The 27,338-nt window shown below is 37.0% G+C and overlaps 1 protein-coding gene across 1 annotated transcript in view; it reads left to right on the forward strand.

Moving 5' to 3' along the window:
• TTC33 (tetratricopeptide repeat domain 33) overlaps positions 1 to 27,338 on the forward strand; it is a 42,479-nt gene that overhangs the window by 7,827 nt on the left and 7,314 nt on the right. The window contains exons 3-4 of the mRNA XM_027863630.1: positions 20,845 to 20,926; positions 24,275 to 24,406. Of these exons, the coding sequence (XP_027719431.1) occupies positions 20,845 to 20,926; positions 24,275 to 24,406 (214 nt within the window). The remainder of the gene's footprint in view (positions 1 to 20,844; positions 20,927 to 24,274; positions 24,407 to 27,338) is intronic.

Raw genomic sequence — 27,338 nt, forward strand, 5'->3', positions numbered from 1 at the left:
AAAGATTATTAAAAGAGAATAAAGAGAAACTCCTAGGTTAATATGTTATAGATTGTGAATTAACAGTCTAATAAAAAAACATTCCTACTATAGGACTTTACAAAATTGGCTGTTATGTCTTGAGCACAAAAAAGGCTAACTGTAAATTTCCACATTTATGAAATCACTTTTTGAGCATCCACAAAACAGAACTTTAGGACTTTTTGTAAGTGCCATTTAATAACTTGTTGTTAATGTTCTTTTTCTAAACTGCACAAGAGGGAAGGAAGGTAAAGGCAAATTAGTCATTGCTATGATATCCCCCTGAATTTCCTGTGTAGTTGTCAGAAAATGCAGCCATATAGATAAACAAGATGTGTATTACCTGCCCACATGATCCCCAAATATTGTTAATTTGATGGAAAATGAGTCAGTCCTCTTGTTTGACGTCAAATGGAGAAAATAACCAGATGTTTCACTGATTTTTTTTCAGCTATTTGTTTTGGCAGAATGTATACATGGCTTCATAGAATAACTAAACATTAATTAGAGGCTTGTAGAATAGACTAGTTTGGCTGCTGTCAGACAAACAAAAGTTGAAATAATTGCCTGCAAATAGATGATGAATGTAATCATCAAAGCAGGAAAGAAATACTTACCTTAGTACAAAGTTATATAAATTGGAAGAATGAGATTTCAGTTAAGAAAACAAATTTTTAGTCTAAGAGGGGAATACTCAGGGCAGCTAGGTGGCACAGTGGATAGAGCACCGGCCCTGGAGTCAGGAGGACCTAAGTTCAAATGGGGCCTTAGACACATGATAACTCACTAGCTGTGTGACCCTGGGCAAGTCACTCAACCCTGATTGCCTCGCAAAAAAAAAAAAGGGGGGGGAATACTCTATGTTAATTAAGCCACGTTATAAACTAGGTTCTGAAGGAAAAGCAAGAAAAGCTACATTCTTTAAGGAATTTGTTAAACTGGATAAAGCATTAGATGACATGAGAAACAACTTTTTTCTAACTTCACAAGTTAGTCAATCTTATAGAAATAGAAAAAAATGGAAAAACATTAATGGTTGTCTTAACATTTGCATATTTATAGATACATCATTTTTAGTGTCAGAGGTAGGGCATAAAACAAAAAAAATGCATCTGAAAACCTACAAATATTAAGAAAAACAAAAAATGTGATTCCATCGTTCTCTTTCTATAAGGTCAAGCCTCTTATACATACTCACTCTGTGACCATGGGCAAATAACTAACCTTTAAGTGCTCTAGGCAGTTGTCTAAGGTGATAAATGACAAAGATGGGGCCAACTTGCATTGGTAGGTGGAATTTCCTCATGTGGGAGTTCCTTCTATATCTGTGGAGTACTAAGAATTGGACCTTAGCCAAAGTCTAAGATTGCTCTAGAGCAGGGTGTTTGTCATCTGGAGTAGAGTGGTTTGTTAATTGTTGTGGGGATATGGAGGTAGAGGTAGGTAGCCAACATGGACCAATTGCTGCCTTGGGCTGATGGAAAAAAGACAACTTAGAGGAAAAGGAAATCATCTTATATAGCATTGCATTTCAGAATTAAAAATAAAAACAAATAAGACTTTTCTAAATTTTATAATTAAAAAAAAATTAGTTACTAGTATGATAGCCATGTTGCTTTCTATTATTTTTCATTGAATACAGTATTTCAGCTTTGTTATGGGTTAAATAGAGAGACTTTTGTGGGCTGTTTTGGAAACCTAACCACCATTTATAATATTGCTTTCATGGGAAAGTTATTTCCAAGTTCCAAATGATGTTACTTATTCTAAAAATTGCTTGTAAAAATTTGTTTTCATGTTGTGAACCAAATAATATTATTTCCATATTAACTAGTAATAATAAATTCATATAAAATTATATATCAACAGGAGTTTCTACTTTGATTAGTAGATTTCTAATTATGGAGAAGAAGATAACATCAAGGAGATAATCAACATTAGCATATTTCTAGTTGTGGGGAAGGAATAACAATATTAGAAACTATCATTACCTCTGTATTAGACTAGGCTGAAATGAATAATTTTGTAACTACTGTCTGGAACATACTTTAGCATAAAACATGAGAAGCCTGTTTACTGAAAAATTCAGTATGTGTGAAATTCAATAGAGTAGGCAGGTGTCATTGTTACTTCCAGAATTACTGCAGAATTATCACAAAAATCCATTTAGTGTTATATTGAAAAGCAAATAAATTAAAATAAATAGAAAATAACTAGCCAAAAGAATGCAACTTTTTTCCCTACCCTACATGCATTCGCTATTCCCCTCACACCAAGATAAAGAATATGGTTTGCTTATTGGGGAATAACCTTACTGTGACAAATCTATGATTCAAATATTAGTTAATTTGTTTCAACAAATGATAAGAAAAATACATATAATCTCTATATTTATAGCCTACCTTGTGAGGCTGTGCAAAAAGCACTCTGTAAACTGTAAAGTGCCTTAAAAATTTGAGTTATTTTAATCTAGATTATTCTGGGTATTACAGTAGTGCAAGCCTGCACAACTTGCAGCTTACGGGCCACTCGGACTGCTTGCAGCATGCCAAAGGATTTCGGGAGGCCAGTGAGAAGTGTAGAGGAAAATATCCTTTGTGTGTAGAGGAAATCCTTTGGTGTGCTGCAAGTGGCCCTTGCAGTAAGAGGGCTGCAAGTTGTGCAGGCCTGCAATAGTAGGTAATCTGCTTTTATGGTTTACAGAGACTCTCATTTGGGTCAGGCACCAGCTCTTACACTGTTGCACAGCCTCTCCCTGGGCACTAGAGTACTCTAAGGGTGCGAATGTGTTTCTGTCTCAACCCCATTGCCAGTGTCAGCAAAGCTTTCTGTCTCCCTGTGCCAAGTTAGGCCTGACAAAGAACATTTTCTGGATTTCCTCATTAGGATGTGAGTTGGTGCATTTTTTAGATCTGTTAGAAGAGTTTTTGTGGAAGGGAACCTGACTATTACTTCCTGCTGCTGCATCATCCAGGTCCCTTGTGTTTTAAAAAGGGTGTCCTGAAGACTGAAAAGTCTATTTTGGTAGAATTTCAGACATCATGACAGGATAGGGAGACCTATAAAACATCTCTTAAATTATACCACAGATAGTTGCCTACACATAAGGCTCAATCTCACTTCTAGTATATTGCATATTTTATACATTCTACATCAAAATGAAATTTGACATTCTTTGGTAACCTTCTAGTATAATATCCACATCATTTTTTCCTTGTAGTCCAGATTATTATAGGCATTTATAAATTAAAATGTAATGAGTAGGATCTTGATATTTTTTGACTAAAAAAAATGACAAGAGAAATGAATAGAGACATATCATGAGTACCTGAATTCAAAATGGAGAAGTTGAAAGTATGACCCGTTTTTGAAAGAAAATTGCAGTAAGCAACGAGATTTGCTAATTGACTAAAAATGTTTTTTTAATTTAAATTTTTCTTGTACTTAAAGGTGATTTTTTAAAAATTATGTTCTCTTTTGTGATTTCTAAAACTAATTTGATCTGAAATTTTCATATAAATATAATTATCTTTAAATTATAAATGTTTTAGTTTAATATTTTATTTTTCTTTTCCATGAAAATAAACAACTTTTTAGCAAAATTAAAATTTCAAATTTATTTAATCTTGTAGGTCATTTAATTTTATTTAAGTGACAGATTTTAAAACTATCTCTGAATAGTTTCAAGATTTACCTTTTAAGATGATACTTTGTATAGTTTTTCCTTCAGAAAAAGGGATCAAGAAATCTTTGGTCTTGACTAAAGTTTTTAAAACCATAGCTGTCATATCTGTCTGAATATAGTACACACTTTGCTCCCCAATCTGAATTCTATAAATTCGTGTTCTGCAAACATTTGTTAAGCACATATTACTCTTCCAGGTTCTGGGGATACAAAGATGAAAAATGACAGAGCTCATGTTTTTATGGGAGATTACAATCTTGTTTGATATTTTGGTGGCCACAAGATAAAAATTAGTTAAAAATTAATTTCCTATCCTGGGGATAGGAAGAAGCCAGAGAACAAGGCTGATCCAGGCTCAGGTTAGAAGGAAAGGGTCCCTCAATGGCACATTTATTTACCTTGCCACTTTCATGGTTAGTATATGTTATTTTGAAAAATGCCATAGGCTATGGAAGAGACAAGACAAAAAGAGAAATAGGATTCTTTCTTAAAAATGAACACCAAATACCTGTAAGGCAGATACTACTGGAAAAATAACCGGAAAGATGATAATGAAAATAGCAGCAGAATCAGCAGCAGTATCAGTGGAATCCAAAATGAAAGGATCCCAGGAGTTTGGGCTTAGATTAGTCATGTCTAAGGCTGTTTAAAAACAAAACAAAACAAAAACCTGAAGTAAACACTAATTGAGGCTGGAAATTTGGAAGGAACAACTGAGTAATTTTTAGGAAGAAGCTCAAAGAATGCTTTCAAACCTGATGTGAATGGGGAGGAAAGTAGAATGTTACTTCAATGTACCTATTGACCTGTGTACAGAGATAGCAGGTAGGCTGGGATCATTTGTCTACATTAAGCCTGTTCCCCATATCTTCTAGCTGAAGTTATGTATGCTCATTAAAGTACTACTACTTGTAGGTTTTCTTTAAGGTACGTTTTAACCTCAGAAGGCCACAGCAGAGGGGGAGGTGTGGGGAAGAAGTCGGGAGCTAACAGCTGGGGACAGTTAGCTGTGTTTCAGAAATAACTGTGCCATACAAATATGAAAAAGGGCACAGGAGAAGCCAAACATTGGCATGAAAGATCAGGGTAGGAAGAGATCACTTCTTAGGGATTGGGTAGGGGATCAGAGAACTCAATCACCATGGCACTTGAGCTGAGCCTTAAGGAAGGAACAGAATTAAAAATATATACAACCTTATGACATATGTGTTCTTAGTGGAAAAACAGCTAAATACTTCTTGTTCTTTCTAGAGGCACAGAACTAGTACAACTGATTCTCTCCCTCCCTCTCTCTTGCTGCAGGATCCTGTACCTGACACCCTTGCTATTGGTGCTGCAAAGTAAGGGAAGAGATCTCTCGAATTTCCTTTCATTGAGATCTAATTTTAGAGGTGTGAGCTAGGTTCTGGAATAGCTTATATTTTGACCAGTGTTGTGATTCAGTTTTTTTTCATAGTTTTCACTCATTTTTAAAGTCAAAGTCTTTGTTATTTTTGTTTATTTTGAATTAATTTAAGTTAAAAATTGTGTGAAATTTATACTTATTTCATAGTGTGTTACAACGGGTAGAGACCTTAGAGAACATTTAGTCTAATCCCCTTATTTTATAGATGAAGAAGAAGCTAAGGTGGTTTGGCCTTTTTCAGACAGCTGTTTTCTATTTGAGGGAGATAAATGCTACATTATCTAGATGTCTGGTTTAATTTCGAAGAAAAATTTTGGTGTCCAATTGACTAATTTGGAATTTTAATTCACTACTTTGGAAAGGAGATGATTTTTGCTAAAACAAAATTTTTTTCATTGAAAAACTAATTTAGCTAACTCTTATCATAGCAATAGGAATCCATTAAAAAGTACTTTCAGTATCATATCTCCATAATACCCATTGCATAATTAAAACAGTAAGCAAAACAACTTTCAAATATTGCTGTAATGTTGTGCAAAAGAAATCTGTCTGCAGAATATTAAAATGAATCAGAAGGCCATTGACTATAAAATTTTCATTAATAAGCCCATCAAACAATGGAATAAAAAATAAAACCTGAGCTCCTAAGAAAGGTGTTGACAATAAACTTGGAAACAGCTAAGTAAGACTGTTTGAAATCTGAAAATATTTAGTAGAAGGAAATGGAATGCGGGACCTTCATAGTCTTTACTGTTTTCCTGTAAAGTTAAGTGGATGATAGTTTGAAATTTTGTTTTCATAATTTGCAATTTATAACTAATTTAATATGGAATGTATATTGCAAACTATGGGAGAGGAGTCTTCTAGCTTAGCTATCCTTGGTAATATTAAAATCATCAATTGACATCTGATTACCTTCTAGTTATTCTGAATGGGAAATAAGGTTAATAATGTTCCTTTCCCCTACTTGACTTCCATAAGAACAGTGGGTTATGTGACTGGGATGAAACATCAGCTTTTTATTTAAAAAAAGAATTGGACCTTCTCAGTTCAAAGCTAACCTGCCCCTAAAAAGGGGCAGCAACCTTTGGTGTGGCAGAGAGCTTGAACTGAAAGTGTGATTATGTATTCAAACTTCAGGTAAACTCACACCTACAGAGGAGCAAGTGAGAAGCACTGAGATGGACATAGGGCTTCTGCTATGCCTTTCATCTCTTTTCTTTTCTCTGGTGACTAGTTAGATAAAATTACATTATTTTGCCTCTGCAGCAGAGGAATGCTCAGGCATACCTCTGCTTTCTATTCTTTACCAAACTTTTTTTTAAATTATTTTTTTCTTTTTTTGTTTAAATTTTTTTTCAATCAATAAAAATCTACCTTCTCTTTCTCCCACTTCCACTCCCCATTTAAAAAAGAAAAAAAACAAAACAAAACAAAACCATTTACAAACATGTGTAGTCAAGCAAAACAAATTCCCACATTGACCATGTCCAAAAAAAGAATATGCTTTAATCTGTACTCTGAGTTTTATCACCTCTCTGCTAGGAGGTGGCTTTCATTATGAGTCATCTGGAATTATATTTGATTATTTCATTAACCAGAGTTTTTAAGTCTTTCAGGTCGTTTTACTATATTGTTGTTGTTGCATAAACTATTCTCCTGGTTCTGTTCTGTTCACCTCACCCTATATCAGTTCATACAAGTTTTGCTAGGTTTTTATGAAACTATCTCCTTCATCATTTCTTATAGCACTATAATATTCCATCACATTTATATACCATAAGCTATTCGCTAATTGGTGGGCACCCCCTTAGTTTACAGTTTTTTGCCACTACAGAAACAACTGCTGTCAATACTTTTGCATATCCTTTGTTAGAATTTTTTTTCTTAGGATTAATGCCTTCCTTAATCTGTCTTGCTTCTTATTTCCTCTCCTTCTCCTCCTCCTCCTTCTTCCTTCCCAATCTTGAGTGGAATGTATTTCTGAACTTAACAGATGTGTGTGTGTGTGTGTGTGTGTGTGTGTGTGTGTACTTTTTTTTCTCCCTTGACTAGTTCATATGAGAGTGAGGATCAAGTGTGAATTACTACCTTGCTTCTTTCCTCCTTGTTTGCTTAGACTTCTGTTTGTGCATTCTGATTATGTAGATAATTTCCTTATCCTTCTTTTTCTTCTTTCCTCACCTTCTTACCCCTTGCCTTCCATTAATTCCTCTTTCCCTCTCTTTCTATTCTTCTTATAAGATACTAGAACATAAGAGAACTAATTCTAGACCCTCTGTCTAATTTAGGCTCCCTCGATTACCGCTAATGATGACAAGGGGACACATGTTTCATCTTCCTCATGAGAATGTAAATAGTTTATCCTTTTTTAATTCCTTATGATGTTTCTCTTGACTACTGTGTTTGTACTTCAAAGTTTCTATGCAGCTCTGATCTTTTTCTGATCAAGGATGCTTGATAGTCCTGGGAGCATGCTCAGTTTTTCTTGAATTCTTTCTTTGTAGCTGCTGGTAGAATTTTTTTTTTTTTTGGTTTTTCGTGAGGTGATCAGGGTTAAGTGACTTGTCCAAGGTCACACAGCTAGCAAGCGTCAAGTGTCTGAAGCTGGATTTGAACTCAGGTCATCCTGACTCCAAGGCCAGAGCTCTATCCACTGTGCCACCTAGCTGCCCTGCTGGTAATACTTTTAAAAATTTAACCTATATGCTGTTGATTTTGGCTGTACTGTTCCTGGGAATTTTCATATTCGAGTTTCTTTCAGGAAGTAGCCAATAGATTATTTCTATTCCCATTCTTTTCTCTGATTCTGAAATATCTGGGCAGTTTTCTTTTATAATTTCTTGAAATATGTCTAAGCTCTTTTTTTGGTCATGGCTTTTAGGTAGTTCATTGATTCTTAAATTATTAGTTGTTTTTGAGTATTCCTCTGCTGCAGAGGCAAAATAGTGTAATTTTATCTAACTAGTCACCAGAGAAAAGAAAAGAGATGAAAGGCATAGCAGAAGCCCTATGTCCATCTCAGTGCTTCTCACTGGCTCCTCTGTAGGTGTGAGTTTACCTGAAGTTTGAATACATAATCACACTTTCAGTTCAAGCTCTCTGCCACACCAAAGGTTGCTGCCCCTTTTTAGGGGCAGGTTAGCTTTGAACTGAGAAGGTCCAATTCTCTTTTTAAATAAAAAGCTGATGTTTCATCCCATTTCTTCCATTTTTTCCCCCAGTCTTTTGACTTTGTTTTAATATTACCTGTTGTCTAATTTTAATTTTCAGGGAGTTTGTTGTTCAGTCAGCATTTTGTATCTTATGCCAAACTAAATTTCCTTTTCCATTCTTTCTTTTCTAACTTATTTCTTTAATACTTTTTTTCCTCCAGTGTTCTCATTTCATTTATAAAAATGTATTTTTATATTTTAAAACTCTTTTTGTAATTCTTCTTTCACATCTTCTAGGAATTGTAGTTAAACCTGGGACCAAGCTGTGTCTGTCTTTGAAGCTTTGCTTATAGATATTTGGAGTAATTTTCTTTTTCTTGCTTTGTGTCTCAAGCCTCCCTGACACTGCACTAGCATTTTATGATTCGTTTTGTTTTTGCTTGTTTGCTTGTTGTTCCAAACTACTTTCTTCCTTCAGACTTCACATTAGGTTGGACTCTGTACGGAGGAGATGTCTAGGTTGGTCCAGCTGATTTTTTCTTGGGCTATTAAATGTGTTATTCTAGGATTTCAGGCACAGCTCAGGCTGAGGACCTTCAAACTTTCCGGGCTCCCACAGTGGTCTGATCTAGGACAAAGGCTGATGGCTGCCCTCCTGATCTGAGCTCCGCAAATTTCTGACCAGCAGCTTCTGTGGCACAGGCTGTGCCACAGGCCTGAGGACTTACTCCTAGTTAATGTTGCAGTGGATTGCTGCTAGACTCAGCTGCTATCAGCCAGCTAGAAATTTTCGCTCTACCATTTCAGAGCCACAGAAGTGCCAAGTTCCCTTTTGATTTGAGTTTTTTGTCTTGATTATTCTACTGCAGGGTGAGCTAGAGGCTGGAACTGAGACTCTGCTCCATTCCTAGGGTCAGAACCATACCACTTGCTTCGGAAGTGAGAAGCTTGCATGCTTCAGAACTTGCTCCTTGCTGGTATAAACAGCTGAAGGGCCATGACCACGCCTCACCTTTATGGGCAAGTCTCTTCTTTAGCCTGCCCTGGATGTGTGATCTAGAACTGGGTAATGAGCATCAGAGCAACTGGCTGTTACCTGTTCTACACCCTAAACAAGTTTGGCTCCTCTGTGCTGGATTGGGACCTCTTCTTGCCCTGAAATGCTCTGTGCAGCCATTCCTGGTTAGGCCCTATCCTCAGACCTCTCCATCTTTCTTCCAAAGCTAACTTGGGCTGGAAAAACGACTCACTGTGATTTTTTTTTTAATTCGTCATCAGAGCTTGGTGTGGTACATTTTCTGAGGAGAAATATTGGGTAGAACTTAGCTGTACTTCTGCTGCTGTGACATCTTGGCTGTGCCTCCCTCAGGGGGTGGGCAGGGTGAGAAGGGAATAAGCATTTATATAGCATCTACTAGGTACCAGGCACTGTGCTAGGTGCTTTGCAGATATCTCATTTATCCGGCTGGCAGATAGGTTAAAGGGACCAGATCTATACCTTCTTCCAGAAGGTAGAGTAGCTGCACATAGGAACTTTCTTTTACCCCCTGCCACTTTATCATTCCCTAAAAAGAATGCTGGACTTGAAGCCCAGGACGCCCAGGAGGCCCAGGTGGCCCAGGCTTGAGTAATGATGCTGACACTGACTCTGACTCTGTGGTCTTAAGACAATCTAAAACCCTCGATCTCGTTTATCTATTAAATACTCACATATTAAACAGGTATAATTATGCTTATAGTACTAGGAGCTGATTGCGAAAAGCACATTTACCTTAAAATATTGTCTGAAATAAGTAATTTAATCATTCTTTTAAGTCTTTGCAACTATTTCTTAGATATTGATGGTATTAGTTAACCTAATGAAGGTTTTGCCAGCTTACCTAAACTTAGATTTCCCTTTCCTTCAGGTTCTAGAATTTCAGTTTCATAATAGCATTACAAATTCTTTGGCTTGCATCACATAAGCCTGGTTCTTCATATGCTTATCTGATTAAACTTTTTTGGTTCCTTTTGCTGAATCATCATTCATTCCCTACTATTTGGTTCTCAGGGTTCTGTCCCAGGCTGGATTTTCTGTTATTTTATCAAACTCGTATGTCCAAAACATCATCTTTTTCTCTAAACTGACATTTTCAGCAAACTTCTTTATTTCTATAATGAGTATTAACAGGTTCAGAAACCTCAGAGTCATCCCTTCCCTTTGATCTACATATATAATATAAAAATCCACAATATCTAACATCCATTCTTTTCTCTCCAGTCATGTAGCTTCCCTCACCCTAACAGTGTTTACTTGAACTATTATAAAAACCTCTTAATTGGTCTTCTTGTTTCCAATATCTCCCTTTTCCTCCACATTTGTTATCGTTCAGTCATGTCTAACTTTGTGATCCCCATGGACTATAGCATGCCAGAACCTTCCATCCACTGTCTCCCAAAGGCTGTCCAAAAGTCATGTTTAATGCTTCCATGACACTGTCTATCCATGTTTGATGTTCCTTTTTCCTTTTGCCTTCAATCTTTCCCGATATCAGGGTCTTTTCCAGTGAGTCCTATCTTCTTATTATGTGGCTAAAGTATTCAAGCTTCAGCTTCAGTATTTGTCCTTCCAATAAGTAGTCTGAATTAATTTCTTTAAGTGTTGACTGATTTGATCTCTTTGATGTCTAAGGGACTCTCAACAGTCTTCTCCAGCACCGCAATTCAAAAGTGTTGATTCTGCAGCACTCAGCTTTCCTTATAGTCCAACTGTCACAGCCATACATTGCTACTGGAAAAACCATAGCTTTGACTATACAGACTTTTGTCAACAAAGCGATGTCTCTGCTTTTTAGTGTGCTGGCCAGATTTTGCCACAGCTTTCTTTCCAAGGAGTGTCTTTTAATTTCATGGCTGCAGTCACCATCTGTAGTGATCTTTGAGCCCAAGAATATAAAATCTGACACTGCTTCCATTTCTTCTCCTTCAATTTGCCAGGAAGTAATGGGACCAGTTAGCAAGATCTTTTTTTAAAAATTTTAAGCTTCAAGCCAGCTTTTATACTCTCCTCTTTCACCCTCATCAAGAGGCTTCTGAATTCTCATAGAGCACAGCTCCTTCTTTAATGCAGGCACGCCATGCTGGGTGATCCTGTGCCAAAGCCTTCTATGTCTCACAATCAATCCTAAAGTTTTTCAGAAAGACCTTGAGAGTGTCCTTGTACCACTTCTTCTGACCTCTATGAGTTCTTGCCTTCTGCAAATTCTTTGTAAAACAGTATTTTAGGTAAATGTGTGTTTGGCATTTGGGCTTCATGGCCATCCCATTGAATTTGTACTCTCTGCAGTAGAGTTTGAATGCTTGGCAGTTCAGCTCAAGGAAAGGACCTTACTGTCTGGTACCTTGTTTTGCTAGTTAATCTTCAGAATCTTCCTAAGACAATTCAAGTGGAAGTGGTTCAATTTTCTGGTGTGGTGTTGGTAAACTCTCCAGGTTTCACAGGCATACAACAATGAAACCAATACAACAGCTCTGTAGACCTTCAGTTTAGTATGCAGCTTAATACCTCTTCTCTCCCACATTTTCTTTTGGAGTCTCCCAAACACTGAGCTAGCTCTGGCAATGTGTGTGTCAACTTTACCATCTATATGGACGTCCTGGAAAGTATATTGCCAAGGTAAGTGAACTTATCCACAGCATTCAAAATTTCTCCCATTTGCTGTAACCAGTGGTTCCATATATAGATGATGTGGTGCTGGCTGGTGGGGAACCTCTGTTTTTTTTTTGGCTTCTGGAGATATCTTAGATCCTTGTATTGCCAGGAAGAGTTAAGTTTATCAATATTAGTCATCATGCAACGTGGCTGTTATTGTGTACAACGTTCTCTTGGTTCTGCTTACTTCACTCAGCATCAGACCATACAAGTCTTTCCAGGTTTTTCTGAAGTCAGCCTGCTCATCATTTCTTATAGCACAAAGTATTCCATCACATTCACATACCACAACTTGCTCAGCCATTCCCCAATTGATGGGCATCCTCTCAATTTCCAATTCTTTGCCACCACAAAAGAGCTGCTATGAATATTTTTGTACATGTAGGTCCTTTTCCCATTTGTGTGATCTCTTTGGGATATAGCCCTAGAAGTGCTATTGCTGGGTCAAAGGGTATGCACATTTTTATAGCCCTTTGGGCATAGTTCCAAATTGCTCTCCAAAATGGTTGGATCATTTCACAACTCCACCAGCAGTGCATTAATGTTCCAATTTTCCCACATCTTCTCCAACATTTATCATTTTCCTGTTTTGTCATGTTGGCCATTCTGATAGGTGTGATGTGGTACCTCAGAGTTGTTTTGATTTGCATTTTTCTAATCAATAGTGATTTAGAGCATTTTTTCATATGACTATAGATGGCTTTAATTTCTTCATCTGAGAACTGTCTGTTCATATCCTTTGACCATTTATCAATTGGGGAATGGCTTGTATTCTTATAAATTTGACTTAATTCTCTATATATTTTAGAAATGAGGCCCTTATCAGAGAGACTGGTTGTAAAAATTCTTTCCCAATTTTCTGCCTTCCTTCTAATCTTAGTTGCATTGGCTTTATTTGTGCAAAAACTTTTCAATTTAATATAATCAAAATTATCTCTTTTGCTTTTCGTAATGTTCTCTATCTCCTGTTTGGTCATGAATTCTTCTGTTCTCCATAGATCTGACAGGTAAACTATTCCTTGCTCTCCCAGTTTGCTTATAGTATCAGCCTTTATATCTAAATCATGAACCCATTTTGACTTTATTTTGGTATATGGTGTGAGATTTTGGTCTATGCCTAGTTTCTGCCATACTCTTTTCCAGTTTTCCCAGCAGTTTTTTTCAAAGAGTGGGTTCTTATCCCAAAAGCTGGAGTCTTTGGGTTTATCAAATAATAGATTACTATAGTCATTGACTACTGTGTCTTGTATTTTTAACCTGTTCCATTGATCCACCACTCTATTTCTTAGCCAGTACCAAGCAGTTTTGATGATTGCTGCTTTATAATACAATTTAAGATCTGGAATGGCTAGGCCACCTTCCCCTGCATTTCTTTTCATTAGTTCCCTTGATATTCTGGACCTTTTGTTCTTCCAAATAATCTTGTTATTATTTTTTCTAACTCCATAAAATAGTTTTTTGGTAGTTTGATTGGTATGGCGCTGAATAAGTAAATTAGCTTGGGTAGAATTGTCATTTTTATTACATTAGCTCGGCCTACCCATGAGCAACTGATGTTTTTCCAATTATTTAGATCTGATTTTATTTGTGTGAAAAGTGTTTTGTAATTGTGTTCATAGAGTTCCTGGGTTTGTTTTGGGAGGTAGACTCCTAAATATTTTATAATGTCTACAGTAAGTTTAAATGGAATTTCCCTTTCTATTTCTTGCTGTTGGGCTTTGTTGGTAATATATAGAAATGCTGATGATTTATGTGGGTTTATTTTATAGCCTGCAACTTTGCTAAAGTTGTTTATTATTTCAAGTAGTTTTTTACTTGATTCTCTGGGATTCTCTAAGTATAACATCATGTCATCTGCAAAGAGTGATAACTTTGTTTCTTCTTTGCCTATTCTAATGCCTTCAATATCTTTTTCTTCTCTTATTGCTAAGTACAATATTGAACAACAGTGGTGATAATGGACATCCTTGTTTCACCCCCGATCTTATTGGAAATGCTTCTAGCTTGTCCCCATTACATATTATGCTTGCTGAAGGTTTTAGATAGATGCTATTTATTATTTTAAGATGCTATTTATTATTTATACCTATGCTCTCTAGTATTTTTAATAGGAATGGGTGTTGTATTTTGTCAAAAAGCTTCTTATATTTTAAGGAAGGAACTACTGGTTTTTAGTCCTTGTTTCCTCAGTGCCTGTTTTGCAGGTGGTCAATGCCTAATAACTTTTTGATGAGTATTAATTTTAAACCCAAAACACACAAATGCACACTTATAAGACCAAATTCCTTAGCAGGATAGCCCTTGAAACCATTGACAGTACCTCTTCCTTCCCACCTGAGAAGTCAAGTCAACAAATATTTATTAAGTGTTTACTAAGGCACTGTGGTACACACTGAGGTTACAAAGAAAAACAAAAGCATAATTCCTGCCCTCAAGGAGCTTACATTCTAATTGGGGAGAAAACATGTAAACAACTCGGTACATGCAAGATATATACTAAGTAGATGGAAAACAATCTTGAGTGAGGAAGGCATTATCCAAAGGAGTGGGTGTTGGAGTGGGGAAGACTAGGGAAGGGCCTTTTGGACTAGTTGGGATTTGAATGAAGTTTTGAAGGAAGTCAGGAAAACCAAGAAAGGTGAAGGGGTAGAAATTTTCAGGCCTTGTGAACAGTCATTATAAAGGCATGGAAACAGGAGTTTGAGTGTTCTGGTTGAGGAACTGCTGGATTATAGGGTGTGAATAACTTTTGTAGGGAGTGATAGGTAATTAATTAGGGAGGAATAAAAGGACTGACCTGCTGCAGTGAGGACTGGATAGCATGAAATTTGCAATGTTTTCTGCCAGCACAGTTGTGAGACTTCCTCTAGTTGTGTTTAGTGGCTTGTGAGTAGGAGTGGAAAAGGCAGATGGGAGTAATCTGGAACTGAGATTTGGCAAGAGAAGAATGGCAGTAAAATGGCAAAGGATTCAACAGCAGATGACAGTGTAGAGGTCAAATGGCTAACTAGTGGGCAGAATTTGGAGAGAGAGAAAAACTGAAGTCAGATCAGGGATAAGAAGTATTGGAAGTTTTGATGAAAATGAATTTCTTAAGTTGAATATATCCCAAGGCTCTTTTCTAAGGCTGCTTCTCTCCCCTCTCAATCTTTCCTTTAAGAAAACTTCATGTACTCCTATGTTTTAAATTCATCTCTATAGTGAGGATTCCCAGGAGGTATCTGTCTCCATCCCTGATCTTTTTGCCAATCTCTGTACCCACATCTTATGTCTTACTGGCTCCTTAAACTCAACATGAGAGGCAGTGTGGTATCATGAAAAAGGCACTGGATTTGAAGTCAGAAGACCTTGCTTGAAATCTTAACTCTGCTTTGTTACCCTGGGAATCCTGTTTCCAAAACAGAGTTTATTTTCTTTCCCCAAAATATGCCTTTTATTCTTACTTCATTATTTTTGAATATTTCTGCAATATTTCTTGCTTTAGTCTCCTTTCTGCTGCCATCATCCTGCTACAGGGCCTCATTACCACCTTCCTGTACTATTCCAAGTAGCATCCTAACAGGTCTTCTCCTTCCTGTTTGCTCTCCTTAACAGTGCTGCTTGATCATTTTTCCTTATGATGTATGGTGTTACTCCGCTTGAAACTAGTCAGTACTGAGTAAAATTGAAACATTTTAGCCTGTCATTCAAGGTTCTGCTTTTCTAGTCTTACCTCTTATTACTTTCTTCCAGGTGCTCTAAACTCCAACCAAACTGATTACTCATATATGTGTCTTTCTTTATATTCTTCCCTTTGCCTGGAATTCCCTTGACATTCACTTTCTGCCCCATCCTGCCTTTTTCCATACCTGTTTGATTCAAATTCAGCAATCCCAAGGCAAAACTCATTATCTTTCCTCTTCCCCCCATTTCAAAACCCACCCCTCTTTTGAATTTTCCTGTTTCTGCTAAAGACACAATCATTTTTCCAGTCTGTTGTGTTTGTAACTTTGGTATTATCCTTGACTTTCCACACCCCACATATCTGATCAGTTACCAAATCTTGCCATGTTTGTGATCATAACCTATCTTGCCATCTGGTCTCTTCTCTTCATACATCCACCATCTTAGTGAAGGCCCTCATTAAGATTAATTGGTTTCCTTGTCTCAAATCTACCCTGCATTCCATTCTCCCTACCGTTGTCAAAATAACTTTAACATTCAGATCTGACCCTGTCACTTCCCTGCTTGATAAACTTCAGTGACTTTATAGCCTTGAGATCAAATATAAATTCTGCAGTTTGGCTTGTGAATCCCTTCACAACTTGGCTCCAACCTCTCTTTCTGGTCTCATTGCCACATTATTTCTTTTTATAGATGCTATGATCCAGCCATACTGGCCTTTTTTCTGTTCTTCCCACATGCCAGCCCCATGCATCTGAACTAGCTCCCCCCACCCCTGGTTTGTAATTCACTCCTTCCTCATTTCTGCCTTACAGAATATAAGATCCTTCTCTTCCTTTGAGACACAGCTCAAGCCCCACCATTTTCATGAAATCCTTTCCTGATTCTTTCAGCTATGAGTGCCTTTCCTGCTAGATGGTACTCGCTGAACTGGACCAGGGATTTGGTTAGTTTAAGAAAGTTCCAGGTGAAGAAACTCCCTCTGCTAGTGCAAATTGGCACCTTCTCTGCAGCGTAGAACCTTAGAGAGTTTCCTAAGGCACTGTTATTTGTCCAGGGTCACACAGCTAAAGGTGGCGTTTGACCTCAGTCAAGTCTTCCTGCTAAAAAGCGGAGATATCACCTTGCCATAAAAGTCCTCACAGTCAAAGCTATGGTTTTCCCAGTAGCAGTGGTATGGCTGTGAGGGCTGGACTATACAGAAAGCTGAGTGCCACCTGAATCAACGTTTATGAATTGTGGTGTTGGAGAAGATTTTTCAAAGTCTCTTGGAAAGCATCAAATCAGTCAATACTTAAAGAAATTAATTCAGACTACTTATTGAAAGGACAAATACTGAAGCTGAAGCTTAAATTCTTTGACCACTTAAAGAGAAGAAAGGACTAGTTGGAAAAGACTGATATTGGGAAAGATAGAAGACAAAAGGAGAAGGGGACATCAGAGGAGAGATACAAAAATACTGTCATGGAAGCGGGAGCTTGGACAGACTTTGGGAGATAATAGAGGATAGAAGGCCTGGTGGTGCTTTGGTCAGGATTCAGATACGACTAAATGAACAACAAAAGATCTTCCTGGCTTCATTTGAAGCTGCCTCTAGCCCCCATGCCATGCAACCCTTCCTCCTCCCCAAGCTACCTTATATTTATTTATATGTATTCTGTATATACTTATATTTGTACTTGTTTTTCCCTAGGAAAGATTGTAAGCTCTCTTAGAGTAGGGATTTTTTTATACTTTGTATTTTTATCCCATCCCCCTAGAACAGTGTCTGGCACAAAATAAGTGCTTAATAAGTACTTGTTTATTAATTCATTCCTATCTATCTTTGAAGTACCCTACTAAAATGTCATCTCTTCTAGGAAGCCTTCTCTGACCTCTCCCATCCTCCCAGGTTAGTAATAACTCTTCACCCACATAGCACATGGGATTTTACTTGTCAACTTTATTATGTATGTGAGATGTATACTTTTGTACTGTAGTCATTTATTGCAAAGGCAGAGTGGCATAGCAGGCAGAGACTTGTGTTTGGAGTCCTGAAAACCTATTTACAAATCCTACTTATGATACTTTTTAGCTGTGTGACCATGGAGATTTGCTCTTTGTTATTTCTAGCTTTTTTTTTTTAAGTTGTCAGACTGTTAAAGTTTCAGTCGTGTGTGTGTGTGTGTGATTGTTTCGGTTATGTTTAAAAACCAATTGATGGTGGGTCTTGCTGACCTGAACTAACAGTGTCTTGCTGCATTCCTCATACAGTTTGAACCACTGGTTTGAAAGGGTTTTTTCTTTGTATTTTTTAAGAACTCCTTCTTTTTTGGAGATAAGAATGTATGAAGCGAAGGGACAAGTAGAGATTCTTTAGAATGATAAGAGCTAAAAGTGAATAATTAGATTCTTTTCTCTTCTACAGGAATAAAATCTAAAAGTGACTTTTGATAGAAGCCTAGGTTAGTAGATGATTAAATAGCCTTTTATGTCACCCATATTTTTGTGTATAATTTCATTGTACTTAAATGAGTATTGCCTTTTGAAATTGTGTTTAGCCAGTAGACTGCTAGTGCTAATTGCTCTGCTTCATGTTTGCGAGGAAATTATGCTTCTTGTAGCAGTTCTCAGTGTTTTAGCATTTTTCTCCTTGAAAAGGGTAGAGATTACTTAAATGAACATAATAGTATGAGCAATTAATTTTCATTTTATTAATTCACTTATTGGCTTTTTCTTAACTATGGGGGAATCAGTGAGAATATCACATTCCCTCAGGATGGTACATTTACCTATCTTTGAAAGTGATGATATGTTTGTGATAGGATAGTTTTCTTATCAAAGATGATGTTGATTTGTTTAGGAGTCCCAAATATCCTCTTTTGGTTATTGTATTTCCTTAGGTGAAATTTAAAAATTATTCAAGCAGGGAGGAATTATTAACATACTGGGTAACAGAATCAAGGGTCAGAAAGATCTAGTTAGCCTAGGATGGTCCACAACTAACAAGAAGATGAAATAGGTAGTTTGTGAAGGTTTTTTTTTTTTTCTCCTGAACTCAGTAGTTGGCTTGAGCAAAGTACATGCAGTAGTTACTGCCTGGAATTCTCTCTCTCTCTCTCTCTCTCTCTCTCTCTCTCTCTCTCTCTCTTTCTCTCTCTCTCTCTCTTTCTCTCCTCATCTACATTTTCTGGATTCCCTGGCTTCTTTCAAGTCTTAGCTGAAATCCTTATCTTTGGCAAGTAGTTTTTCCTGTTCCTCCTTAGGAGGAATAGTGCTTTGCCTCTGAGCTTGCCTCCCATTTACTTTCTATTTGTCTTGTTTGTACATAGTAGTTTGTATATAATTTATTGCATTCTGACTCCCCTCTTAGAATGTGAGCTTCTTAAGGGTAGGGGCTGTTTTTGCCTTTCCTAGTATCCCCAGTGCTTAGCATAGAGCCTGACACATAATAGGGGCTTAATAAATGCTTGTTGACTTGACTATGAGCAGTTCATTTGGAAAAGGTTTCAGTTATCTTCAAGTTTAGCATTAACCAGAAAAGTGATATTGCAGCCAAAAGAGCAAATGCAGTCTTGGCTGCATTGATAGAAGTATAGTATCCAGATTAAGTAAGTTAGGTCCTACTGTACTCCTTGTTGAGGTCTATATTTTATGTGCAGTATTTAAAACTTTGTGAACAAGATGGTGAAGGGTCAAGGAAATCATATGAAATTGGGGATGTATAGTCTGGGGTCAGGGGTAGATTGGAAGGAAGACTTGAAGGCATAGAGCATGCAGTTATTTTAAAAACGTTTATTTGAAGGATTGTCATGTAGAATAGGGATTCACCTTTGTGTATCTCTAGACAGCAGAACTAAGACCTATCTTGTCCCAGATACTTCTCTGTAACCTTAGAAAAGTCACTTGACCTCTCTCAGCCTCAGTTTCCTCCTCTGTGAAATGAGGATGATTTTGTTGTGATGATCAAATGAGATGTGTAAAGTACTTTGCAGCCTTTAAAGCACACATAAATACTGGCATGATGATGTTATTGATTCTATGCATATTATTCCCAGATCCTCTTCAGTGGTTTCCTGTTGCCTCTAGGATAAAATACAAAGTCCTCTGGTGTTTAAACCCTTTTGCAATCTTCTTTCCAGAATGTTTTCCTGTTACTGACTCTCATTCACCTTACCTTCCTGCCAAAGTGGCTTCCTTACTAGCTCCCACCTCCGTGCCTTTGTGCTGGCTGTCTCTCAGTCCTGAAAAGTTCTCTTTTCTCGCCTTAGTATCTTAGAATCCCTAACTCCCTTCAAGGCTTGGCTCAAATGCCACTTTCCTAGACCCCAGAGGCCTTTCCTGCTGCTCAAAGCTGTTAGTGCTCTTCCCACTGAACTTATTTTGAATATATTTTGTATGTATTTGTGTGCTTGTTTTTCTTCAGCAAACTATACGTTCTTATGGGCAGTAACTTTTCGTTTTGTCCTGGTATCCTCAGAGCTTGGCACCTAGCATGCACTAAATAAATGTTTGTTAAATTGAATTGAATCGAGTTGAATTTCAGTGCACTAGGAGGAAGAACTTTCAAACAATTTGATCAGACCAAAAATGGAATGATCGGCCTACCGAGATAATTCACGTCTTGTCCCTGGGTGAGTTCAGCCTTCCTGACTACTTCTATAAGGAAGGGCCTTTTAAATGGAACTGCTCCTTGAGGTGAGAGGTGGAACCCCTAGATGACCTGTCGGAGCTAGATGATTCCTAGGGAGGGCCATTCTAACTAACAGATTCTGTGACTCTTGTAGAGAGTGTTGGGACAGGGAGAAGAGTCCTTCCCGGGAGCACAAAGGGATCAGGCTTTTTGTTATTCAGGGCCTTGACCAATCTAGGCCTGCTTGGTATAGTTCTGAGAAAATTATGGATCGTTTAATAAGTGCTTACTGATTGAAGTCAATGGAAAAACCTAACCAAAGTGCATCAAAGTTTCTCACCTTGAAAACAGCCCTGTATACTCCTTTTTCACAGCAGTCTTGGGGTTCTTAGCTTCTATCATTTAATATAAGATTTAGTCTAACCCTAGAGAGAGTTTCAAGGTTCTGTGCCTGTTCTCACCTATATCACCTCTCTCATCTTCCTGTGCTCTTCATTTCTCTCATTCTCAGAATAATCTTACTCATTTGTATTTCTTAATAAATACTTGTTTAATAGTATCAGTGAACTTCGAGGGACCTAGTGAAATTATAATTTATTTTAATAACTACAGGTACTGGGAGGCAATTCACAAATGGGATGAAGCACTTCAGTTAACTCCAGATGATGCTACACTGTATGAGATGAAATCACAGGTAATACTTGTACTCTTAGAATTTTAAAGTGGTAACAAGTGAAGAAAGTGGGTAGTCCCAAAAATTGGATTTGAATTTGAAAAAAATTATTTTTGTGTGTAATATTGTTTAAGAAGGATGGAAAATTTAAACCTACTCTGAACCTCTTTTTAGCTGTCTCTCTCTGACAATTTCCTATATCATCTCTCAAAGAGGACACTAATACATGCCTCTAGTTAAGGTCCAGTTAATGTAATTTAATGATGTATTGCGCTTTAACTGTTTCATGATTCTTTCTGGCCTTTTTTCATTTGATCCTCCCCACAACCATGTAAAATAAGTAGTTGGGATATGATGTCCTGTGACAAATGAGGAAACTGAGACACAAGGAGAATAAATGCTTTATCTAAGGTTATATAGCTAGTTAGCTTCATAGATAATACTAAATAAAACTTGACTCCCAGTTATGTTCTTTCCAGAGGATTAGGGCAAGTTAACACTCTCAGGTGAAGTGTTAATGAGTCTAGGCAGACTCATTAGATTTTTTTTTCTTGCCCCCTTCATCCCTCTGCTCCCATCTCCTCCAAAAGGGATAATTGTTGAGAAAACTTTGTCCTTTCTGCCTCAAGAAATAAAGAACTTACTTCAGGGAAGTAAGTTCCTTGAAGTCATGCTGTCAGTGTTACTGTTACTGTCACATCAGCCTTATTAGACATCATTTGAGGCTGACGACTTTGCAGCTCTGCCTCACTCAAATCCAATTCATGCGAAAGTCAGGAATCATCCTTGTGATGTCATTGGTCCTCTTTGAGAAGAAAGAACAAACAACAACAGTGACAACAACTTGATGAAGGAATTAAGCCTTAGAAGACCTGACTTTAACTAGAAATCTGCATGAATTCCCTGTGATGCTCAATGCCTCCCTATTGTGAAACAGTTAAAAGCATGCTCCATCATAGCATGATAGCATGAGAGCATGTCTCACTGCATGCTAGGCTAGGATGACATTATCTCTTGGACTGATTTATACCACCAGCCAGGGTAGTACTTCTCTTAAGATCACTCACTGACCTTAGAATTCACAGGAAGTGGGTTATGGGAAGATTAAGTTTTTGGGTGAAAGACCTAGACTTTGCTGGTGACTAAGCCAAGGGAAGGAGAAACAGCTGCAGTATTTTATTTATTCATTTGGCAAATATTTATTGAATTTTTGCTTTATGCTTCAGACTCTCTTGCCTTCCAATTCCTAAAAGCTACTTGCATAGAAAACTTGTTAATCAAAAGTTCTGGATTATTAAGATTTGTTTTTTTCTGGATTCTCAAAGGTGGTCTGAAGTATTGCTTGGGGCTCCTTAGATGGCAGCAAAAGTTATTTACATGAGACTTTTAAATAGCCATCTGTGACCTATGTGTATTTAATTTCTCTTACACACCTTTCCCACTTTTTTTTGGATATCTTATTGAATGCATTTTAAAATTATATGATCGTATTAGCACATTACTAATCATACTGAGAATGCATGTACCCTTTCTTTTATAATAAATATAATATTGTCAAAATTTATGTGATGCCACCTGCTGGAATTCATTGTGTAACTACAGTCTTTATTTGGTAGGCTGAGGTAAACTAATGGTGTTTTCTATCTTGCTTTTTTGTTCAAAAACAGTTTTATTTGGCAGAATTGTTTTTTAATAAGTATAAACAAGAAGTTCACAGGGTGGGCAGACCTAGTTGCATTATGATATGTATTATTAGAAAGAATGCCCACATTATCAAGATTATAGTTTCATTGGGTAATTGGAGTATTCTGCTTATTAAACTTATGTAATATACATTTTCATCGTGAGTCAGGTAGGTAGTACAGTGGGTGAGAATGCTGGACATGGAGTCAGGAAGACCTGAATTCATATCCTGCCTCAGATATTTATTAGCTCTCGTGTAACCTTTTTAAGCCTCAGTTTCCTCATCTGTAAAGTGGGATAATAAAAGCTACCTCACAGGGTTGTTGTGAGGATCAGATAAGATAATGTATTACAATTTGTAAACCTTGAAGTTCTATATAGATGATGATGATTATGAACCCACACAGCATTTGTTTGGTGGGCCAAGGTGAATTATAATAGCACTTTTGCTCTTATTTTTATTATTTAAAGACAGTTTTATTTGGAAAAGAATTAAAGCACATTTCAGTTACTCATGGATTATTTTTGGAGTTGTTCTGGACCTATGATTTCATTGGTAGAGGAAGCTTCCACTACCAGAACATAGCGACACCTGCTTTTCAACTTCTGGTTTTTGAGAGTTAGTGACCTAAGGCACAGAGAGATGACAAGATTTGCCGAGCACCTGGCAGGTAGTGTGTATTACAAGTGAGACTTGAATGCAAGGGTTCCTGACTCTCTGTTTACTCTGCCACACTGCTACTTCTGGATAAAAGTAAGAATTTATTTAAATTTTCATTTAAATCAACTCTTATAAAAACTAATTGTAGTTGTCTGTGAGGCAACTAGATTTCTCTTGGCAAGGGTCATCAATGATTTTTTATTAATTTTAAACTAGGCCTCTTCTTTGGGAACTGGCTGTGCTATATTTGGCATATAGCTTCGTTGTTTTCGAGATAGTCATATACTAACAGATAATAATAAACTAGGATTTGTGGCCACCTGTGTGAAATGAGCTCTAGAATCTGCCAGTGATCCTGAATTATTTGGATTCCCTAACACCTAAGGAGAACTTGAGCTTATGGACCCTAAAAATGGGTCCTACCAGATCTCTTGACCTGATGTGGGCTTTGTAGAACTTCTTGCTCTGGCTGGCTTGGTGGGATTGAAATAGGGACTCATTAATTCCTGGAGAAAGCACTCTAGAGAAGTTCAACCTTCCCTTTCTCTTCCCTCCCCTCTCTGTACAAGAGCAGAGACTTCATATGGCTAGAGTAGGAAAGCTGTTAGTCCTCTCAGCATTGGGCCGTGACTTGAAGGAAGTCTTTTAGCTTAGGTAATTCTTAGCAGTAGCATCACTGCCTTGGAAATGTGGTCATGGAAACCACATTTTTTTTTTGTCTTTATGTCTATAAGAATTTGTAATTAGAAGAAGAAAGGTAATGTATTTTAATGTTGACATAAGAGATTGCTTGTTACTTGGGGTGGGGGTGGAGGGGGTCTCCTAACTCAAAGCATAAATGGGAGAGGAGGGGAACAAAGGTTAAAATGATAGCATTTAAGTGTGACAAGAAATTTTAAAAAGAAAGAGAAGAGTCAAAAAGGTGTTTCATCTTAGTTTTTTATAGGGGACAAACTAATTGTTAGTTTTTGACATTAACTGATGGGTTGGTTCCTTTTTCTTTTCTTTTTTTTTTTTTGATGTAGGTTCTGATGTCTCTTCATGAAATGTTCCCTGCAGTTCATGCAGCAGAAATGGCTGTTCAGAGAAATCCACATTCGTGGGAAGCATGGCAGACTCTGGGACGTGCCCAGCTTGGTTTAGGGGAGATTGTCTTGGTAAGGAAATATTATCTAAGTCCTGAAGACTTGCATTTATCGAAGTTAGATTTGATTGGATAAGCCTGAATATGAAAGCCCATTGATTTATATAACTCATACGAATTGCTCATAGGATCATAGAGCTAGATCTGGATAGGTTCTTCCCCAAAACTGTGCCAGCGCAGTGGCAGCCCTGGTAGATTCTCCCATGCTGAAAAGGCTCCAGGTGCAGTCTGGGAACAGACTCTCTGTGTCCTCTGAGGACCAGTCTATTAAGTGTAGAGACTCTTATCACCAGTAAGCTAGCCACTGAGAAACTCTGGCCTGGGTAATCAGTGAAAAGAACAAATAGAACAAGTACAACCCCCATCTACTTCTATAGTAATAGTCACAGAGTGGTGCAAAAGCAACTTTTGCTGTTGGAACTCTAAATTCCATATTTTTGTTCACTGACCAAAGGAATTGAACTGCTACTGGGAATGAACTGGGTCACAGCAGCCTTGGCATTCTCTCTGTGAGAATGAGGCTGTATCTAAATGCAGGTGTGGCTCACATGCCTTCCTGGAGAGGCACATGAAGAAATTGGAAGAAAAGTTAGAAAAAAAAACCCCAAACATTTTTAGTGATATCTTTCCTGTATTGTTTTGATATTGGTATCAAAATAACAATTAACATTGTCTTTACATTGCCAAAATTTCTCCTAGTATTCTTTTCCTCTTTCCTTCCAGAAAGCCATTACACATAACAAATAATAGTTTTTTGAATAAGAGGAGAAAGAAAAATATCAGCAAAATTGAACAGTACATCAAAAATAAAATCTGAAAATATATGCAGTGTTTCACACCCGTGGACCTATCACCTCTGCAAAAGAGTAGAGTGTGGGGAGATGTCTTCTCTCTTACAAAGACTGCTTATTCTTTTTAGTTTTGCAGCATTCATTTTTGATTGTTTTGTGGTTCTATTGATATTGTTGTAGTTTTTGTGTATTTTATTTACTTCACTCAGCACCCATTCATATAAGTTTTTCCATGCTTCTTTCATCATATTTGGAGGAATTAGTATTGTTATTTATCCATTTATCCATTCCTTAATAGGTCATTTGGACATTATGTATTGTAGTACTCAAGTTGAGTATTAACACCAACAACAAAAAAAATCACTGTGAAAATAATTGGGATGAAAAATTAAAGGAAGTTCTGAAGATTTTGATAAGATCCTCCAAATCAAATCAATGTTTACTTTGATACTCATTAACTTAAATCAAAGGTGTGAATAGGCAAGCACAGTGAAAAATATGTTGGGAAATAATGGTTCAGGAATAAGGAATGAGAAGGGCCCAAAACTTGAAGAATATACAGAAATCTCATGCTTATATGTCATAAATACTGTTTGAGAAAAAGAATCTTTAGACTCTGGACGTGGCAAGCACTAAATAACATCACAGAAAATGAAATTGATTACATCTTTTTTTTTTTTTCTTTTTGGTGAGGCAGTTGGGGTTTAGTGACTTGCCCAGGGACACACAGCTAGTAAATGTTCAGTGTCTAAGGTCGAATTTGAACTCAGGTCTTCCTGACTCCAAGACCGGAGCTCCATCCACTGCGCCACCTAGCTGCCCCGAAAATTGATTACACCTTAATGACTTATTGATGTGGGAATGATTCCTGAATCAACTGTCTGCATACAGACTCTTGTTAGAACTTGTTAGAACAAATATTAAAATTTATACAAAGATAAAAGATAAACTTGATAAAAAGATACAGTATAAAGTTTTAAAAATTCCAACCTGAACTATTTGAACAGGTTATCATCACTGAAAAATGAGATGTAGATGAAGAAAGGGTAGAACAGTAGGCCATTGAAAGAAGTGTAGCTAATGTTAATCAGTTGCTATAAGAAAGAGAACAAAAAAAGCCTAAAATCTGCCCTACTCAGCACCCGGTTGATTTACTAGCTAAGCAGAGAGATATGGTAGCCAAGAGCAATACCATTTTAAAACATAAGCTCACTAGTAAAATCTCACAGTGAGGAATAGTAAAAAAAATTATGAGAAATAATTGCCTAATAAAATAGAAGCAGAGGATGTGAAAACCATTTTAAGGAAAGCTAGGAGAGAGGACCCAGAGTCATCATGAAGATATTGTAGAATGAAACTGGAAGAAGACCACAAACAGCCCAATGAGAGAAAGAATCTGCAAAGTGTTTTTTATGAACTTTTCTCACAGTGAAGGACAGTGGAGCCACCACTTTAGAGGTGTCACATTTTAATTCTGGATATTTTTATAAAGAAATTGTAAATAGCACTGAAAAAAACAAGTGTGGGAAAAGCAGCCGGAATGGATCACATATACATAGGGCAAGTCTGTACAGGAGACAACACATTTTGAGGGAATTAAAGGATTGATTCTTGAGATATATGAAAGAGGGTAGAAGATCAAAGTTATGGGAGAAATCTGGGATCTTGTTATTACCAAAAAAAGCTGACCAAGAAAACCTAAGTAAATACTAACCCATATTCTTACTTCTTATCTGTGTAAAATTTTTATGAGAATAATTGATGCACACACCATGGATATACTCGAGGAGGGCACTAGAAGGGAACAGGAAGGTTTTTACAAGTAAACCACCTAGACCACATCTTTGCTGTCATACAGTTGACTAAGAGTTGAATAATATAGGATCTCACTGTACTTATTGTTTATTGATTATAAAAGAGTATTTAGTTTGGTTGAGCAAAATGTTACCTTAAAGGCTTAGTTTCAACAAGATATCTCTCATGCATGTTAAAATTATTCAAGGTAACCTGAATACTCTTAATGACAGAGATCACCTTGTCTAATCCTGTGGTCATTAATAATCACAATAATAGCAACAACAGCAATAAACATTTACATAGCAAACAGGGCCAGCCACTGTGCTAAGTGTTTTCTGTCTCATTTTATCTTCACAA

Source organism: Vombatus ursinus, unplaced genomic scaffold (assembly GCF_900497805.2).
Source record: "Vombatus ursinus unplaced genomic scaffold, bare-nosed wombat genome assembly UNPS02014772.1, whole genome shotgun sequence".
In the NCBI taxonomy this organism is placed as follows: Eukaryota; Metazoa; Chordata; class Mammalia; order Diprotodontia; family Vombatidae; genus Vombatus; species Vombatus ursinus.